Genomic DNA, 20,371 nt, shown 5'->3' with positions numbered 1-20,371 from the left:
ATAAGGGAACTGGAATCATGGACTTCTACAAGGCGATTAGCTATATCAATGGCAATCTGCACGCAACATGCCAATTACCCAGTTCGTTAAAGGAAGAAAACCGGTCCGAGACTCCAACCTTCGTTTTGGCTGGCTTCCAAGTTATTTGAAAAAAAGGAAAACCCTGATCGACGTCGATCTACTAGAAAACTCAGGTCGATTTGCTGCCTCTTCTCCATCACTCACCACTCACCAGTCTTGCTCCATCAAGTCGGGTCTTGCTTGGCCTCTTTTCCTTTTTTTATTAGTTTAATTTTGTTGTAACAGAGTTAGCTTCGGTGATAGGGCCATTTGACTGCTCAATTAAACGAATAAGTCTGATTGGTCAGTAATACCGGCTCACTTCCACTTGGTGCCCTGTATAAGTTCCTCAATATTATGCTCATGTAAATGATAATTTGTATCATTAATGAAGTACCTAAACTAACTTGCCACTAAAAAAAAATATTCTTATACCTCTTATCCAGAAAACAAAATACACTTCTTCTAGTAACATGCGTCACGTTAAGTATCCTAATAACGAAGAGGAAACGAGAAAGGATGCTTATTATTAGGACCAATTGCCACTTGCTGGGTAAGCATCTTCTGCATGAAGCCAACTAAAGGCATCACATATTGGACTCTACTCGTTTTTCACATTCAACCCATGGTTCTTCCGTAACTAAACTCTAAGCCGCCCTCGAACAGAGTCTTCCTTTCTCTATATCTTCTGACGTCAAGTCGTAAACCACTCATACTAGTTAACAATTATACAACACAAAGCTAATAGAGTGCCACCATCTAGAAGTCAAGAAATTTAGGCCATACCATGTACCAAGTACCAACTACATCAATCGCGTTTAACAGAAGCTCTATCATTTCTTTCCGGGAAGCAAGTTAGTGACCCATGTAGACGAACTGTACGGTCTTCCGAAACCCACTATATATAAAGATACATACACTCCCACTACCATCACCACCAAAACAAACACAGCTTTCTTCATCCAAAAGAGAGAGATTTTCAGGTCTAAAGTTTTCATTTTCTGAGAAAAGAAAGAGGGTTTCAGTTTCATTCTTCACCAAAATGTCTGAGAAAGCACACGATGTAGGGACACACCCCTTCCACGCCGATGAGGAGCGCAAGCGCCAGAAGAGGATCAAGATGTACAAATACATCGGAATCTTCATAGTGTTTCAGATCGTAGTGATGACTGTTTTCGCACTCACCGTCATGAAAGTCAAGACCCCCAAAATCCGACTAGGTAACATCTACGTCCAGTCCCTCACCGCCAATGCCGCAGCCCCCTCATTCGACGTGAGCTTCACAACCCAAGTCCGGGTCAGGAACACCAACTGGGGGCCGTACAAGTTCGAGGCCGGCGTAATCACGTTCATGTACGCAGGTCTTCCCGTTGGAACAGCTTACATCTCTGAAGGCAAAGCAAGGATCAGGTCGACCAAGAAAATGGATGTGATGGTGAGAGTGAACTCGGCATCGTTGCCGCCGAACACAATGCTCGGAACTGAGCTGGGAAGTGGGGTGTTGATGCTGTCCAGCACGGCCAGGGTGAACGGAAAAGTGGAGTTGATGGGTATCATGAAGAAGAGGAAGGCGGCGGACATGGAGTGTTCTATGGTGTTTAGTGTGGCCACAAACACACTCCTGAATTTGGAGTGCGAGTGAAAAACAGAGCACGGCTCTGTTCTGCCTCCAATTTTTAGTTACTCTTTTACGATGGCAAATTTATTTTTATTTTTCTAAATCTTTTTGTAGCCTTGTAATTCTTATTTACCAATTCTGTCGGCTGATATATATATTTTATACATATTATAGTTTGAACTTCGAAACTCCAATTTTTGCCTTCTTTCGCTCTCTTTCCAGTTGAATGTTGATATTCAAACATGGCTACTGAAATGTCAGCTTGAACTGGGTAAATTTTGGGGTAAGAACTCTTCTTACTGATAGCTAGATGATAATTTGGTATTGGCTTTAAAGACAATAATAATTATAATCATATGACTGGTCTATATTGACTCTTATACGATGAGGACCTCATGATTTGATTTAAGAGTCGAATTAAAACCTTGTAGTTTTGTTTAATAGAAGAGATGGTATCTTTAATGAAATAATGTTGAAGATAGGGCAGACTATATGAACGGCTATAGAAACTGATGAGGACGCTTCAACAACCACCCAGTAACAGTCTCACTTAGGACAGAGAGGGCATATTGTGAAGACTCATAAGCTTCGTCTGCCAAGCCAAGTCTCCAACACTGAAATTGGTTCATTGGCAAAGTTAATTATGTAAACTTTATTAACTAACTAAGCTAATCACTGTTATATAGAACAAGCTAAATGAAGAATTCCCCTGACGCTAAGAGTGGAACAGTAAGGTGTATTTGACTTACAAGTTACAACTTAACCAAAAAAAAAACCAATGGAATTCTGATTGCGCAGTTTTGGATGATCAAACCTTTCTTCTCTAGAAGCATGCACATCATCTGGTGATTACAATCATTACATTAGAATAATGGCAGATCCAATATTTATAATTCGGGGACTTGAATTTTTTTCCCGTAACGACTGAAGTGGTTAAAATTTGTAGCACATGAAATATTTAACTACAATATATTAGAGGTAAACTTTACTGATGTGAAAATTGCAATCAATTCAAAATTATCACAAATCTAATCGATTGTCGAAAAGATTTTAGAATTTATCAAAGTGTTTAATTAAAATTAATGTCTAATGAAAGTAAAATAGATTACATGTTGAAAAAAAAATCAAGAAAGATGCAAGTAAATGGGAAAATAGACTCAAAGATTTGCATTTGTTAGGAAAATCAAGCTTGATAATATAAAAACTCAAAAACCAACCTTCAAAACTACAACATATGTACACATATACTTGTTTACTTATTTCCCAAATTCTTGGGTGGACTTGAGCCCCCACCAACATACCTGGATTCTTGCCTGCATTGGATTATGGACAAACAAAGCAGGAAATGAAAAATATCTAGGAGTCGATTAATTTGATTTTTCTCTTATTTTCGTTGGAAAAAAAGACGTCAATATTGTATTTCAAACCAAAACACTTCCCATCAGATGCTGATTGATTTGTATAGGGGTATCATTAAGATATTTCCAATGAGGATCATCTTGTTAAGGAGTAAGGACTAGTTGAGGACCACTTTGATTCATTAAATTTTTGATCTTATATTTAGATGTCTACCATTTAGTTAGATATATATATGAGTAAATCATCCTTGCAAAATTTTATTAAAATTGACAATCGTTAAGACATTCATAAATGTGATTTACTCATTATGAACTTGAATTATTTATATTTGACAGTTTTAGTTCGTTCATTAATTTAACATACTTTGATAACTTAATGATCACTAAATTAGCTGAAAATTAGTACATCTAATCTACTCATATGTACCTAATATCTGAACGGTTGAGATGAAAAAATGTGATCGTATAAAAAAATCTAATTAATAATTAATTAAAAAGTCTTCAACTAATCTTTAACAAGAGAGTCTTTATTAGAAAATCCCTCAGGGTACCATTAGACATTAGTCGGTACTCATTAGAAGAAGTAAAAAAAAAAGTTCAAAGAGTAAAAGGATATGTGTAATTAACTTTTGAGAAGTTTTAAATACACTCTCATAAAACACTTAATACACACCCATATTATTCAATCATTCAAATTAGATTTTACATGTATGTTAAATGACCAAAATAAGTTAGTGTAATAATTAAGAAAATAAAAAAAAACAAATTAAATTATCAAAAACATATCATTTTATTTTTGAAAATAATTAAAATAAGAAAATTTACAGAGAATTTAATTAGCATATATTTTGTTGAAAAATTTAGCAGGAAATTCAAGCAATAAATTCATTCCTTAATTTTCACCGAAAAAATAATTCATTTCTATTTTTAGAATCTCAAACAAGGTAATCAATGAAAGAAATTATGATTTTCATTTTATTAAATTTCATCTTCTTACATTCTTAAAAAATAAATGTTCATATTTTTCAGTTTTCTTATATGTATATATATATCACTTTTTATTATTATTTTCATGTTTAAAGAATTTAAAAAGAACAATTGTGATTTATAATGATTTGTAAGAATAAACAAGAAACAACATGAATATTTATAAGATATCAATATATATATATATATATATTAATATACTAATCATACTAAAAGTAGCCTTTGTAGCGAAATTATGAGGTTTTTTTTTTATTTTTTTATTTAAAAGTATTTTAGGTACTTTATGTGGTATATTTAGTAAAAATAATATAATGAGAATTTAAATATGTGATATATTGAGTATAGATGTATATTTAAAATTTCTCTTAACTTTTAAATGGCCGTGGTCATGAATCCATTAAAAAAAGATTTTAAGTGGTCGTGGAATTTTGATCTTCTTCGGATTGCCAATAGATCCCCAAATTTACACAGTTTCAGGGATTATTTCTCTTTGAGCTAGCACATCAAAATTGCGCCAAACTCACTTATCTTCAGTTTGAGCACATAACACTGAGCAAAGCATTGGCTTCTCTTTTTTCTTGTCTCTCATTTCCTTTTTATCCTCGATAGTTAAACTAATTAAGCTCAGATGTTATACATGTTGTTGGATTGATGAAGTCCTAAGCAAACCTTCAAGTTTGCTCATGTAACATTTTATTGCTTCTAATCAGGGACAACAGAACTAAACTAACGAAGAATTTTGCCATATTCGCACAGCTCATACTTTATAATGTGGAAGGGATTCAACACCACGTTCTAACATTTGGTTGGGAGATTTGGTCTATACAAACGGATAGAACCGAACCTTCTGATATTTTAATATCTTCAAATAAATCAACACATTTGTGGACAAACGAGTAGTCCTCAAACAAAGTCCTCGATCATCTAGAAGTCAACAATTCTCACCTTCGGACGCGATTGGCGTCTGAATTAAAATAGCTTCCCACCACCATGTCAATGCCACATTTTCCAGGAACTTCATTCGCCCACATAACTTATTCATACTCTCCAACCCCAAATACACTATATATACCACACTAGAGTACCCATCCATTCCATCATTACCATAAGCCACTTCCTCTACACTTCAAGGAGAACCAAATTAATCCAGAAAAGCAGAGCCATACAGAGTATATTTCATTTCATATCAGAAAAAAAAGAGAGAGAGATGGCTGACAAGAACCAACAAGTTTATCCTTTGGCTCCGGCAAATGGTTACAGAAGAAGCGATGGAGAGTCTTTGTCCGAAGACGAGCTCAAGCGCAAGAAGAGAATCAAGTGCTTTGCTTATATTGGTATTTTCATTGTGTTCCAGATCGCAGTCATGACTGTGTTTGGTCTCACCGTGATGAAAGTTAAGACCCCCAAGGTTAGACTCGGCACAAGCACCCTCACGGGCTTCACCTCATCCAGTGCAGCACCTTCGTTCAGCACAACCTTCAACACCCAAATTAGGGTCAAGAACACCAACTGGGGTCCCTACAAGTTCGACGAAGGCGTCGTGACATTCATGTACCAAGGTACATCTGTCGGGACATTCACTGTACCCAAGGGCAAGGCCGGGATGAGAGGAACAAAGAAGGTGAACGCCGTTGTGAGCTTGAACACCGATGCATTGACGACCAGCTCCACCCTCGGCACTGAATTGAACGGTGGGGTGTTGACACTGACCAGCCAGGCCAAATTGACCGGAAAGGTTGAGTTGATGCTGATCATGAAGAAGAAGAAGTCTGCGAGTATGAGCTGCACCATACAAATTAATGTGTCAGAACAGACAGTCAGGAGTTTACAATGCAAGTGAAACAGTCTTAGATTGATATCACTGCCCTAGCTTGTTTTATACTTATACGATTTTTTTTTCTTTTGCTGTTCTTTGTTTATGTAATCGACCTGCGTGAGACGTGAGTATATATACTTACCAAAGCACAATTTTTTGCAATTGTGTTCTTTTGTAATATACTGATTGATAGTGATATTGTTTCAAATATGAACCTACTCTTGCTCTTCAGAATTTTTTGTTCCTGTTCTTTTCGAATGTGAAGTCTGCCTTAATGATAATGATAACCTCTATATACATGGGAAATATCTGTTGCCAAAGCCCAAATATCTCTAATAATGCAAATTGTTCAACTCGTAAGCTTGCAATAGTGGAAAACTAACAGAAAAGTTAATGAAGCTTTTAAAAGTTTTCTATTCGATCGAGATAGTTGGCCGGTTGGCCCTCTGAAAGCAATAGGTCCAATTCAAATATGCAACGCTAAAAAATTTAGTCGACTTGGTTTAGGTCAGTACCTAATACTGTACTAGGAACTTGTGGTACATCTGTCTTAAATAAGACCGATACAAGTTGTTCTAAGTTATTGTCCATTTAAATTTAGGAGCATATTTTGCGAATTAGTGATTTATAAAATATTTTTTACTGTTATAAAGCAAACACCAAAAAAAAATCACTAAAATGTGAATTGTTAAATTTGTCTATGTGTTGGTTAATATTGATAGGTAAACAAAAGGGATGTTATAATAAATATAAATGAAATAAATAAATAATGATAATAAATTGAGACGTGAGATTATATAAATAAGAGAATAAAGAGAACATAACAGTTAGTATATATAACTTTCTGGCTCTTAAATAAGTTAATATTGCCGTCAATCATTTATTTGAAAACCTTGTCTTCAGTGGCCGGACTAATAATATCTTATTCGTTGTACAAGATTTTATGAAAGGCATGGGCTGCTGGACATTTTTTGGGTATATGTTGGCTTTGTAGAGTAGAAAAGCCGAAGAATCTGTATTGTCTTAGAAAAATATATAAATATATTGCAATTTAGATATCTTCTTCATGAGTCATGACGTAAAGTTTAAGCTTGGCTGGTAGCACGATAGCAAGGTTTATAACTTTATACATAAAGCCTCATGTTAATAAATTAGTGGAGCTGTGGAGGTTTATGTAAATTAACCACGAGGGTTGGCCGGAGAAGAAGACAAGCACGGCATTGGTCGTCTTTGTTTATTGCATAAGCAAGAAACAGACCATTAGCATTCCAAATGTGCAGAGAATCTTGATGAACATAACACTTTACAGTAATTCTTAAGTGCGTCAAGGACAACACGTGGATGGTACTCCACCAATCAAAGTAGGCCACGTAGCAACCTTTCATGTCGATCATCGGTGAGAAAATGAAGTCAGAATCCGTAAGAGCTTCCTCTTCCGTCGCCGTCGAGCTGAAGCGCACTCTTCACCATCACTTCTGTTGTCAGGATCATCTTCTTCCTAATTCAATCTAGATTCGCTGCCGCCCGTCGATTTTTGTAGGACTGTAGAAAGATTCTATGAGTTGGAGATGTTGAAGATAAGGGATATTGCATATATCATTTAATATAAAATGAATTATAAATAATTATCAAACCGAAAATAAATCTGAAATTATAATAATGAAGAACATGATTACTATGGAGTGTGGTGTAATGATTTCTGACCGCGGCAATTCTTTAACTAGGGCTTAAACGTGACATTGGTTAGAGGTTCGATCGTTGAATGCATTACACACCTCTTTGTTTCTAACTGGGCCACAATGTGGGTCTGAGTTGGGGCATTGAGAACATTACTGTGGCCATAACACCCGGTGAAATTCCGGGTTGGAACCATTTCACATGAGCCCCGTTATGGATTAGTCTCACGCCGGAGGTATTACCTTCGGCCGTTGGGATACCCTGATGCCCGGTTTCGAGACTGACTTTTCCGCTTGGGTATGCAACGGTGTACCACCGTGAAGCATTGGGGGTTGTCTTCTACTATGTTTGTCTTCAGGCCCCACATAGGAAAAATGTCTTAAAACTGGAAATAAAAAAAATGAAGAACATGATAGAAAATCAATAATAAACTCAACCAAATACCAAACGAGTACAGATTGAATGAAGTAATCGAGACGTCTGTATCACACACTGTCCTAGAGACGTTTACACCTCATTTACCGATGCAAAGATGCTTCACACTTGTCCCCTAAGATAAAACGACTAAACAATTTTAGAAGCTACACTGCTGGTTAGAACTCTCAACGAACCACAAAATACCTCTTTCTATCACAAAAAAAAAAAGCTAAGAGCTTTTAAAAAGAGAAGAGCTTATTGTGTTTAAATAATTTTCAGACTTATAGAATGAATAAGACGGTTTTTATTGGAAATCAAAAGGCAATGTAACATACATAGGTTACATATGTTACAAAGCAATGAATCCAATCTGTTAGAATCTTCTTCATAACACACAATAACATTACTGTAGAATTTGAACAGTTTCCAAATAAGGTGAAACGTCAAAAAAAAAAAAAGAGTTTTTCAGAAGTGTAAAAGAAATTTACATTCCAACCCCCAAATTGGTGTTGCATTTGTGTCTGCAAGTCGCACTGGCATATACGAGTTTTCCTTGTGAAACGAGATTTGCACCTCCTTTGCGCGTGAGCGAGATGGTATAAGGGGGCTTACATATTTTACAATCTATAACCAATGGATTCTATATAAAAGCTTTCAACCACTTCTCTTTTCTAATGTGAGACAAACAAACTTTCCCCATTCCAAGTAGTCATTTTGGATGACAATTTCTCATTCACCCACTAACTAAATTATACAAATAAATATATGATCTTGTATCCCTTATTATGGAGAACTCATATCTATTTTCATATTTGACTAATTATAAGTTTAACTTATTTTAATTAATCAATTAAAATTTGGTTTTAAAATGGTTATCTAAAACAATTTTCCAACATGAGCTCCACCAAACCCAAATGGTTCAACTTCCCGTACGTTTGTACTTCTCCGGCTTCTCAATTCTCAATTGAAAAGATTGCATCCCAATTCTGGATTTTCTATGTTATGTTTGAGGACATTTACATCCTTTTATTGGTTCAATTTGTTGGTCTGGTGTGTACTTCTCAACTCTAAGTTCTGAAAAATAAGTAAAATTCAAATTAATTGTATTCTTGTTATGGATTAAATTTTTTTAACACCATACGTTTTGGGTTCTTGAAATTTAGCAATGCTAAAAGAGAGAAATCTATACTCAGAGAGAGAATTAAGAGGTTAGAGATCTTTGAAACGAGGTGAAGAAGGAAGAGATGAGCTTTCTAATTTTTTGTTTTGGGTTTCAGCAATATTGAGGTAGAAAAAAAGTGCTATGTGATGCAAATATGTCGGAGATTTTGGTATGCGATGTTACTGGAGCGGTTTTCTTCTTGAGATTAGCAGCGAGTAGGTTATTGACTATTTCTAGAATCAGTTTTGATTGATTCTGGATTGGACATTCTTGTCTCATGTCTATTACATTTTACGATAGCCATGTGACTAGCTGTGTTAGTCGAATGGAGTGTGAAATTTTATTCCACCACCGAGTGTTCATTTGTTTTAATTTTATTTTAATGAAATAAATTTTTTCTTTTCTAAAAAAGAAAAAAAAGTGATACGTGGCATAATTTAATTAGTGGGGTACCATCCACGTGGTGCGTTTGACACATAAAATTTTCTCAACGCTTGAATAAGAAAGTGCGACGGCAGAAGGGCTTAAGGGGTTGTTTGTTAATGTTTTATTATTATTATTCTTTGAAAACAACAACTTTCCAGTGCGCACCGTCACGAACAATTTGGTTCTTAAATTGAACACAGTTCTATGTAACGTCCAGTATTTTTATTTCAGCTACTGCGCCTCACATGCATCAAGGACTAAACAGGTTTAAACTTTAAACTTCACAGAAAAATAAAAATAAAACAATAAACAATTCAAACAGTCAAACTTTGGGCTTGTAGTTGGCCCAGACTACAAGTACCCAAGAATTTAGTTGGCCCAAGGCCTCAAACTAAGTGTGCGTAAGCACTTTAATTTGCCAACTAATATTCGGGTTTGCATACTTACGTTTCATTAATTATTAGTAACTCAACTATTTACTACATAGGAAATACCGAAAGAATTGTTTCATATAAAATGTTACGCTTAAGGTTTAAAATATCGGTATCGACATATATATCAGACTTAAAAAAAAAGTTTATTAGATATATTGAGGATATTAAAGAAAAAAAAATTCAACTTAAAAAAAAATATTTGTTGAATTTACAAATAAACTCATAACAATGTTAATTTCATATGTTATGTCACCCTACACACCATCACGGATGAATATTAATCTTCACATATGAGTATTAAAGTCTGGACTCTAAAGAAAGTTCACATCGAACTTTCTTCAAGTATTGTTTTCTGAAAAAAAGTTCACATCGTACATTCCTCAAAAAATATTTTCTGAAGAAAGTTCGCCATGAACTTTATTCACAAATGGTTTTCTAAATAAAGTTCGTTGTGCCTCACAAAATAATTTCCGAAGAACTTTCTTCATAAAATGATTTATTTATTTTTCAAATAAACTGATAAATAGATGTCAACTCCATCTCATATGCTATGTAACCTCACACACGATCAGGGATGAGTATTGATCTTCACATATGAGTATTAAACAACAATGTATGTTCTTAATAGTTTAAAAGAAGTTTTAACTTTTGTTATAAATTTTTTTAATAGCTCCATTGGGGCAACTATAATATATGGTATGTACTTCATAATAAAAAAATTATTTTAATTCTTAAAAAATAAAAGATATATCGCCGAAAGATATATCAGTAATTTAAAGAAAAAAAATGAGATTTCAAAAGAGATATCAAAAATATCGGAAATATTTTAAACCATAGTTACGCCAGTGTAAATATCAACAATTACTTGATGGAGAAGTTTGCAATAGTCATTATAGGGTTTCCATAATCCTCCAAGGCTTTAAATAATAAAAAAAATACCATTAGAATACATTTTCCACCACTCTCTCTCATATAAAGACACTCTGATTTATTTACTCAAATAAGACCCATATTTCATCAGAATAATTATCTAGTGTGCCCATATTACCCTTGGCAACAAAGAAATAAACTTACTCCTTCTCTTCTCTATCTCCTACACCATTGATATCAAATCATTTTCTCTAAATCTCAAGACCTTGTCTCCGCCGCGCCTCACCAAATCTCCTCCGCTTCAATGTCGTCGATTCCTTCCTCTTGACCAAGCCTTTGCATGCAACGCCGTCGGGCTTCTGCTTAAAATTTTGTTGAGACTCGCCTCCGCCACGCCTCAACATATCTCCTTCGCCGTGTTGGAGTGCTAGTCGTGTTGAACGAAGGATGGATCGGAGGGGAACAGTCTCACCATAACGACGCCACCGCCATCGGTAGTTTCTACAAGAGGATGGCAACCTTGTTCAGGCTAGAGACTACGATAACTGCACTCCTCTCCACGTTGGCACCCTCCAAGGCTGGATCAAAGTTGCGAAGTCGCCTAGTATGGTGTCGATGTCAAAGCCCAGGATCGCCGATGCCTCACTCTTTTCTTTTTTCTTTTTCAAGCACGAAGCTGCTCTACTACCTCTGGTTTTTAATCTAGAGGCATGTGATACAATGATAGTATTTATTTTTATGTAGGTTAGTAGATTTTTTTTGACACACGGATAATATTTTTCCATGGTTATGTTAGTATGTTTTTCAAACTGGGATATCTATTTAGTCTCTAGTAGTATCTTTCTAATTCATTGACAGATTTTTTTTTAACATTGAGATAGTACAATTTCAACCTATCCTTGAGAATGTCACTTAAGTATCTTTTTTTGCTTGTGACAAATCTTTTGTTGTTGTTGGTAGTACATTTTTTTTGTGATTGGTAGTAACTTTGTTTGACAACAATAGTGATGATGGTGATAGTAGCTATAACTTTGTATGCTAGTAGTTTTAGATGGCAATGGTAGTATCTTTTCCTTTGCACGGTTGTAGCTTTGTTTCTCATTGATAGTAGTTTTTCTCATTAATAGTAGCTTTGGTAGATGTTCATAGTAGTTTTTGTTTGGCTCGGTAATAGCTTATATGCGGCTCAGTAGTAGCTTTCGAGACCTCGTCGGAGGTTGCCGAAAATCTCATCGTATTAGTTTTTAATGTTGAATGTAGTACTTTTTTGTGCTTGTGACAATATCTTTTCTGACATCACCAAAAAGTTTACCGAAGTCACCAAATGCCTCGTCGGAGCCGGTAGGAAGTTGCTGGTACCTCGTCAGAGTCTGCCAGAACCACATCGGAGCCGGCAGAAATTGTTGGAGACCTTACCAGAGACCTAAATAGGGAGGAGATAATATTTGGGTGTTTTTAGAACTTTAGTATTAGTATGTAATTTCATTCAACTTTAATGTTGAAGATGAAAACATTTTTATTAGAAAATGACCTTATGTGGGAAAGAATGTTTGGATGTTCTTATTTAAAAATATGAGTCATGAAATTAAAGATTTTTATTTTTTATTTTTAAGAGTCCGAGGGTGTTTTAAATAATTATTATTGATGGGGAGATATCGAATATGACAATCAAATTCATAAATTTAGTACCATTTTTGTACGTTGCTACTACGTACCGACCAATTGGTAACAACTCGGTAGTTAATTTGTCTTCGGCTAGTATAAATAAAAGACCCCAATGAGTAAGGAAATTAGTAAAAAATATTCCTCGTCAAAGATTTCAACTCATATACCACACTCTTACTTGTTCCTAAATTTGCTCCCCACCTTTAATTTCCCACTTTTATCCACATATATCTAATTATCTTGACACATGTCTTTTTTCTTTAATCACTCTAACCATGATTAAGAATTAAATCAAAAAATTAGAACATAAATCTATCATAATTAATTGATTACACATTAACCACTCTAACCATGATCCCCAGTACTCTAACCATATTCTGATCCGTGTATATATATTTGATTGTTGGGTGTGTGTGAATATATGATACTAATGGTTTCTCGTTTTATAGGTAAATAATAAGCACTTTGACCTCAAATAAGAGTGAAGGTTCGATCCAAAAAAAAAAAACATCAGGAGGCCATGAAATCAAGTCTTAGAACTATCACCTGAAAAAAAAAATTGAAGGTTTGATCCCATCAAAGTTGTTACTTGTTAGTGTTAATATTTTATTTATAAAAAAAGGAAAATATTGATTCAAGCTTATAACTAGAAATTAAGATAATCAATTATAATGGATTTATATTTTAACCATGATTAGAATGTTAAGTAGAATGACATATTTCCAAATCCACAAACACATGAATGATATGGTTCATAGGAAGCATCAGTTGGAGCCCCATGTGCTCGTTCAACACTGTATTGATTGGCATGAAGAGTTGTATCGGGTCTAAACTCATATTCAACCCTCCATCATGACTGCAACTTTTGATGGAAGGCATGATGTTTTACTACGGGTTAGTAATGTTTCAAGTCCCCTTTTGTTCTTTAATGGGGTTGTCGATAAACAAAATGGTAGAGTGAGAGTTAAAACTATAGTTTTAAGCTCATAATTTAATTTGTTGGGTGTTTTTTAAATTTTCAATTCCTCTTCCATATCTCCTTCTCCTAAAAGCTTATGAGGCTTTGGCTTTATGGCATGGTGTGGAGTTTTGTAAACCTTGGGATTGAGGAGAATTGCTATTAGGAGTGATGCTTTATATGTTTTGGATGAGTTGAATTGTAATGATTGAGACTTCAACGACATTGGTGGTGTTCTGAATGCATTTCATGAGACTTTGTTAATTTTTGAGCTTATTTCTTAGAAGCATGTTAAAAACACTATAATGTCATTACTTATCAATTAGCTCGAAATGCGTTGCCTCTAGAGGAAAGCCGGTACTACAATGATCAATTGTCTAGTTAACCTTTTGATTTAGTTACTAGTAATAAATTATTGTATTGGGGTTCTCTGTTGAAAATATTACCCGACTGTTTTTTTATCAAAAAAAGAGTACTTAAATAGACATGCCCCGAGGGCATCCAATGGTTACAACATCAAATACAACGGCACTGACCGCAGCATTCGGAACTCCATCATTCCATTGAGTATTTCCTACTCTATGCCCTAAGTTAGCTAAAGCGTCCGCAACATTTAGCTTCCCTAGATACATGTTTGAAACTGATATAAGAAAAGTGGGTAGCAATCTCCTTAATGTCTATTATGATCTTTTCTAGCCTCCATGGAGGTTTGATTCTACCACTCACAGCCTCAATGATAGTCTAGAATCACCCTCCACCTCCACATTTTCAAATCCTTTCTCCTTTGCGCATAACAAGCTGTCCCTCAACGCCATTGCTTCTGCAATTGGAACAGTTGTGTTTCCAGAAGATTTTTTGATCTAGCTGCAAGGGGTCTTCCAAGGTAGTCTCGAATAATGAAGCCACCTGCAGCAAGTCCATTTTTGACAGAACCATCGAAGTTTACTAGAGTTAGGTGATTTCCACCTGATGAGGGCCTCTCTCAAGGAGGGCTGAGAATTTTGCCTACGGTTGTTGCTTATAGGGACCTGTGGCGCCCCACTTTTTCTACAGAATGTTTGACCATTATTGACCAGCTCAATATAAACCTGCGCGTTTAAAACCTAAAAGTTACAGTTGCCAACGGCCATCCATGGTGTACGTCTGTTTAGTATTTAATCCCCAGTAAAGAGCCGACAGGGACGTTGCCCGCAACTGACCCATACTTATCGCCAAAGCTTTCAAAAATCTGACCCGGCCACTAATCCCTACACTCAATATATTTAAACCCCTTTCACTCCCAACTTCCCTCAAACATCTTTTAACCAAAGCAAATTCTATTTTCAAGTTTTCTAGCGCAGCAATATCTCTCCAACAATGGCAGATCAAGAGAGCCAGGTCTGGCCCATAGCGCCCGGGAAGCTACACCGCAGAAGCGACGACGATCCCACCTTCAAAGCCATACGCCGAGAGAGAACCAATAAGTGCTTTGTCTATGTATTCACCGGGATCGTCCTCTTCAGCATCGCCATCTTGGTTTTCGCGCTGCTCGTTCTCCGAGTCAAGTCGCCGGAGATCAGGTTGAGATCCGTCGTCGTGAAGAGTCTCAAGTACACGTCTTCGCCGCCTACGTTTAACACATCTTTGTCTGCGCATATGTCTGTGAAGAACCCGAACTTCGGCGACTATGAGTTTGTGCCGACCACGGTGAGTTTCTTGTACGGAGGAAGCAAAGTTGGGAGCACGAAAGTAGCGAAGGGGCAAGCCAAACTGAAGAAGACGGAGAGCCTGAGTTTTGGGCCGGTTGATTTAAGGTCCAACAGGCTGCCGGAGGGGGCTAATACTTTGGCTGGTGATATAAATTCCGGGATGTTGAAGCTGGCCGTCGCCGGCAAAGTGAGTGGTAAAGTGACTTTGTGGAAAATTATAAACAGGAGGAAGACGGGCAAGATGGATTGCACCATGACGCTTGTTTTGAAGAGTAAGACGATCAAGGATTTGAGGTGCAGATAATAGCTGGCTAGAGTGTTTTTATTTGATTATTGTGTAACATGATGCTGGATATTTGGTTCTGTATAATGTGAGATCTAGTTTCTAGCTATTCTTTCAATCATTGATTTGTTTGTAAAATCTTAGTAGTACCTAGCTAGCTAGAAAACTTTGGTTATAGTTATGTTTTACACTTTCACTTAAATTGTTTCAGTTTTTGAATATACGAATATGCATGTACGTACGAGGTCTCAATTACACAAAATGAGACTTGATATAGTCTGAAGTTAGTTCATATTTCCCTCCATAAAATTGGACAAAATAAAATAGTTTCATCTCTATCCTTGCCACCTCTAACCTCTTCCACCGCTGAGCGCAAAGAAATCATCTCTATCTTTACTACCTCTTTGGCTCTTTTAACTGTCTCTACAATTCTATCCTAAATTATATCTCTTCCACCGTTTCCCTCAGTTCTATCTCACATCGATCTAAACCATAACCTGAACTCCTGAAGCTGATATCTCACGTTAGACAAGAAGAAGAGGCCGGCCAATCAAAGGAACAAATTCGATGCAGAAACAATTAATAGTGTCGAGGCGGAGATGATTGCACAAATATGTTGCCATTCGCAAGCTTTCCGTTTGCAAGCTTTTCGCTCCACTATAATGCGCTACCGATAAACAATTAAGTGCCAAAATTTCGGTGACCATTTGCCAAAGTTCCAAACAAATAAAACTGAAACGAACTATATTGTCCCTTTCATCTGTCCAGATTAAAATGTATGTCTTTTTGCTTAAGAAAGGTGCCATTCCTCACACCAATGAGCTGGTTCTACGTATGTAATCTGTGTTCATATAGTTTGTCTATTGCTTCGGAATGAGACCAGTGGCATCACCGAATTGAAAAAAAAAAAAAACAATTCAATCTAGGATACCCAAAAGTCCACAACCCCATGTCACAATTTAATAGAAGGGTTACCTATCGAATCAACAAGAATATTAACATTTATGCCTGGACATTGATGAATGATAATCATAGGTTTCTTTGACAGTTAAAAATTTGTAATGTGAGGTGATATAATGATTCATGAACTGTGTTGCTGGCTGTACGTTGCTTATTTCTATATTTGCTTTCTCCCTAATTTAACGTTGTTGCTACATGATTGGTTTCCAGGTCGGGAGGATATCGCTTTTCTTGGTCGGTTTTGGGTTGTCAAAATGTACTAGTGTCCACGTGCTGATCCAGCCTGTGATTATTAATCATTTTAGGAAAGAAAGCCTTACTAACTGGGCCAAATCTGTTTGGGCCTCCTAATGTCTCGTGCCTAATTTTGTTCTTCGTTCGATTTGGAATCAAATCAGACCGGTTTTGATAAAATTCAGTTCACATTTCAAGATCTGGCACGAAAAAAAATTATCTAAAAATCCTTGATATAGGCATTGGGAAAAACTTACTGCATGAATAACATTGGCATCAGAAACTTAGAAAGTATGTTTGCGCAAATGGTAGTTGGATCAATCATGTGTAGGAAAGAGTAGGAATGATAAGAAATCATATGATCGGTTTCAATGGGACAAAGATGTCTTTCACTCTCTCATCTCCACCTAAAATTTATAACTACATGTAATCATCGCTTATATATTCAATTGGGTTTAATCAAAGCAATTTGACACAAACTGTGTCAATCTTCATCCGCGTATCAAAACTTATTTGTGTAAATTTTGAGTAACTTTATTGTTTCTCCATGCATCGATCACTATTTCTTTCAATTATGTGAAACAAAGATAGCTAGGAAGTATTATCCAGCTGAAATCTAAATGATAAAATTAAGGTCCAATTGGATGAGTGGGGGACCAATTTTGTTTTCCTCCCAACAATGATAGATAAAAAGAACTCATGTTAGAGGTAGTACACATGAGATAGTAAACCCTAATGAGATACGAGATGCTGTTACATCACTCTCTTCAATAGTTCAATATCATTAGCATCACAAGCTATGCTGCATGGAATCGGGTGCGAGTACGTGGAAGCGAAGCGTTTTTTTTTTTAAATTAAGAAAGCGGATGGGTTTTGGAAGCGTCGGAATAATATATATATTATACTATTTTTATATTTAATTTTTTAATTATTTAAAATAACTGGATAACTATTAATATTTTTTTTCTAAACCATGATTATCTTTGATTATAGCAATATTAAAGCTTCATTTTAAAATTCAAACAAAATAATGTTCAGCATAGTGTGAAGGTGTTGGGCACGTGCAAGTCAAAGAGACATCACTAGTTGAAATTGATAAAAAAAGGGTTCGTCTTCTCTCTGTCTCTCTCTCTCATCTGGATTTTTCTTCATATCTCTCCCTAACTCTCCCTCTTCTCTCTAAGTCTCTCTCATCTAGATTTTCTTGATATCTCTCCCCCTTCTTTCTGACACATATTAGATCGATTGATGTTATTCATCTTTAACCGCTTAACGAAACTGAAAGAAGATGAGACGATAAGAAGATACTCAAAACATTGATTGATGAAATAGAAGTAGGGTAGGAATCGCGCTTCCAATTTGTAAGTCAACGCTTCCATCGCGCTTCCAATTCGGAAGTCAACGCTTCCGCCGCGCTTCCATTTTGGAAGCCAACGCTTCCTCTGCGCTCCCAAACCCACATTTTCCGGAATCGCGCTTCCGCTCCCGCTCCCGCTCTCGCTTCCGCTTCCGAAGCGGGAATCGGTCGTCCAACCAAATTTCCGTGCTATGTAGATCACAAGTACGTTCGAATAAAGCACGCGTAACCATTTCACTTTTGGCTCACTTTTTTTTTAAGGGTTTAGAACCCAGCCTAATTGGGAGGTGGGAGGTTTAACCTCAGGTTCTAAATATTATTAAAAAATAAACAAAACAAAGTCTTACAAGAAAAGACAAAAAAAAAATAAATAAAAAGAGAATAAGAACCGATAAATGAATGTACAAAACCAAAAGCAAAAGGAAAAAAGAAGAAGCAAACTCTACTGTTGAGAGTAGAGATCCAAGCCATAGGTAGCCCAAGTGTGACTTCAAACATGTGCAAAACACGATTAAGGAACCCTGTGATACGAGAAACCCGTGGCATCCTTTGTTGTTTCATTGCATTATATAAGGGTTCTTCGCCATATAATTAGTTTGTGAGCGTAATTCTCTTAATCTCGATGTAATCGTTGGTTTATGTAAAATCTCTATATATGTAATTTTTAGAATCCTTATTCTTGCTCTTGCATCTCTTTCTAAACTTCACTGTCGGCTATGCTTATTTTTAGAGACGATCTTGTTCTTGTATTTTTATATTGAGTACAAATGTATTTTGATCATCATCATCATTCTTCTGCCTATTAGGTTTAAAAATGCATGCCGCCCCATTCATACAATTTTCTATTTTTGCTCTAGGTCCATCATTCTTTCAGCTTGGCAGTTTCCCTTGATACCCTCTAATAGAATTCAACAATGCATAACGTATTCCACAAACTCATAATCAGAAGCTTCTGATACAATATATTAAACTATCTTACAATGAGTTTGTATCATTTTCCAGACTTAGGGGTATGATCACTTCATATAAAAACGAACAGAAAAGTCAAAAGTCAAGCCGTGCAACTAATGCCAACGCGTTCGAGAAGAAACTTAGACACACCAATCTGACTCCAAAATTTCTTCATCATTTCACTTTCAACGACCAGAAAAAAACACTTTGAAGGATTTGGGATCCAATTATATATCTCAAACGGCAACTCAGAGCTCCCATTACTGTACCATGGCTAGTCCCTTCAGCCCGTCGGAGCAAGTAAAGCCCTTAGCCCCAACATCGAGATATAACGTTCGCAGCCATGATTTGGAAGACGACGTCAGTTCCCTCCACATAAAGGTCAGCCAAAGAAAATATGTCCAGTGCTGCGGCCTCGCCGCCGCCATGTTCTTGATTCTCGCCGTAATCGCCATCGTCCTCGGCTTCACTGTCTTCCACGTGAGAGGCCCTAAGATCACGATGAACGGCGTTAAGATCGGACAGCTGACGAATGCTAACGGAAGTTTACAGACAGGTAACATCACTCTTATGGCGGATGTCTCGATCAAGAACCCTAACGTGGCATCGTTCAAGTATGAAAACACGACCACTTTGGTTTACTTCCACGGGACTGAGGTCGGCGAGGGGAGGAGCCCGGCGGGGGTGGCCAAGGCAAGGAGGACGATGAGTATGAACGTGACGGTGGATATTTTCCCGGCGAAGATCCTGGCCCAGCCGGAGTTTGCCAAAGAGTCTGCGGCGGGGGCGTTGACTATGACTAGCTTCACGAGGGTTCACGGCAAGGTGAAAGTTGTTATGGTGAAGAGGAATATTGTGGTTGAGCTGAATTGTACCATGACATACAATATTACAAGCGGAGATACTCAGGGAGATAAATGCAAACGGCGAGTTATACTATAGGAACTGTTAATTGTTGAGTTTGAGTTTGATTTTTCTTTTTTCTTTTTTTTGTGGGTTGAAAAATATCTGGCGATTGATAATTCAGGTTGCACAGAACAGTGTATATATTTCTCTATTGTGCTTCATAGCAATATAAAACTAGAGACATGCAAGTTTATAACAGCAGTCGTTGTATGCAAACGCTTTAATTAGCTAATATTATTATAAGTTGCTGCATTGTTTTATAAGGGCATGAGTTCAAATATATATTTTGTATCTTAAAGAAGAAGATGCCTGATACAAACTAACTTTGGCACAAGAATTTTTTCGAATAAAAGAATGCTATCTTTTGGGAGCCAAGGGATTCTAAAATAATGTCATGGTACATCTATGTTTATGCTGAACTCATTTTTCAAATGCAGAGCAGCAGAGATGCTCTGGTTTTGATAATAGCAATTCTCTGTTTCTTTGTTTCTCAGTATGTACATGGTTTACATATGAGCTAAAGATAACTAGAAACATAGAATTG

The 20,371-nt window shown here is 36.4% G+C and overlaps 4 protein-coding genes across 4 annotated transcripts; all 4 read left to right on the top strand.

Moving 5' to 3' along the window:
* The first annotated feature begins 933 nt into the window (after positions 1-933).
* On the top strand, positions 934-1,879 carry LOC126796361 (uncharacterized). Its single transcript, XM_050523171.1, has one exon. The coding sequence runs from the start codon at positions 1,103-1,105 to the stop codon at positions 1,700-1,702; it is 600 nt and encodes a 199-aa protein (XP_050379128.1). The 5' UTR covers positions 934-1,102; the 3' UTR covers positions 1,703-1,879.
* A 3,232-nt stretch (positions 1,880-5,111) lies between these two features.
* Positions 5,112-6,053, top strand: LOC126796357 (uncharacterized). Its single transcript, XM_050523168.1, has one exon. It carries the CDS (start codon positions 5,231-5,233, stop codon positions 5,861-5,863), a length of 633 nt encoding a protein of 210 aa, XP_050379125.1. The 5' UTR covers positions 5,112-5,230; the 3' UTR covers positions 5,864-6,053.
* Positions 6,054-14,741: 8,688 nt separating this feature from the next.
* Positions 14,742-15,648, top strand: LOC126795276 (late embryogenesis abundant protein At1g64065-like). Its single transcript, XM_050522120.1, has one exon. The coding sequence runs from the start codon at positions 14,805-14,807 to the stop codon at positions 15,438-15,440; it is 636 nt and encodes a 211-aa protein (XP_050378077.1). The 5' UTR covers positions 14,742-14,804; the 3' UTR covers positions 15,441-15,648.
* Positions 15,649-19,128: 3,480 nt separating this feature from the next.
* On the top strand, positions 19,129-20,061 carry LOC126794928 (uncharacterized). Its single transcript, XM_050521726.1, has one exon. It carries the CDS (start codon positions 19,192-19,194, stop codon positions 19,861-19,863), a length of 672 nt encoding a protein of 223 aa, XP_050377683.1. The 5' UTR covers positions 19,129-19,191; the 3' UTR covers positions 19,864-20,061.
* The last annotated feature ends 310 nt before the right edge of the window (positions 20,062-20,371 follow it).

This window comes from Argentina anserina, chromosome 5, assembly GCF_933775445.1.
Source record: "Argentina anserina chromosome 5, drPotAnse1.1, whole genome shotgun sequence".
Taxonomy (NCBI): Eukaryota; Viridiplantae; Streptophyta; class Magnoliopsida; order Rosales; family Rosaceae; genus Argentina; species Argentina anserina.
Note: the sequence above shows the minus strand (reverse complement) of the source record. Positions and strands in the feature narration are given on the sequence as shown.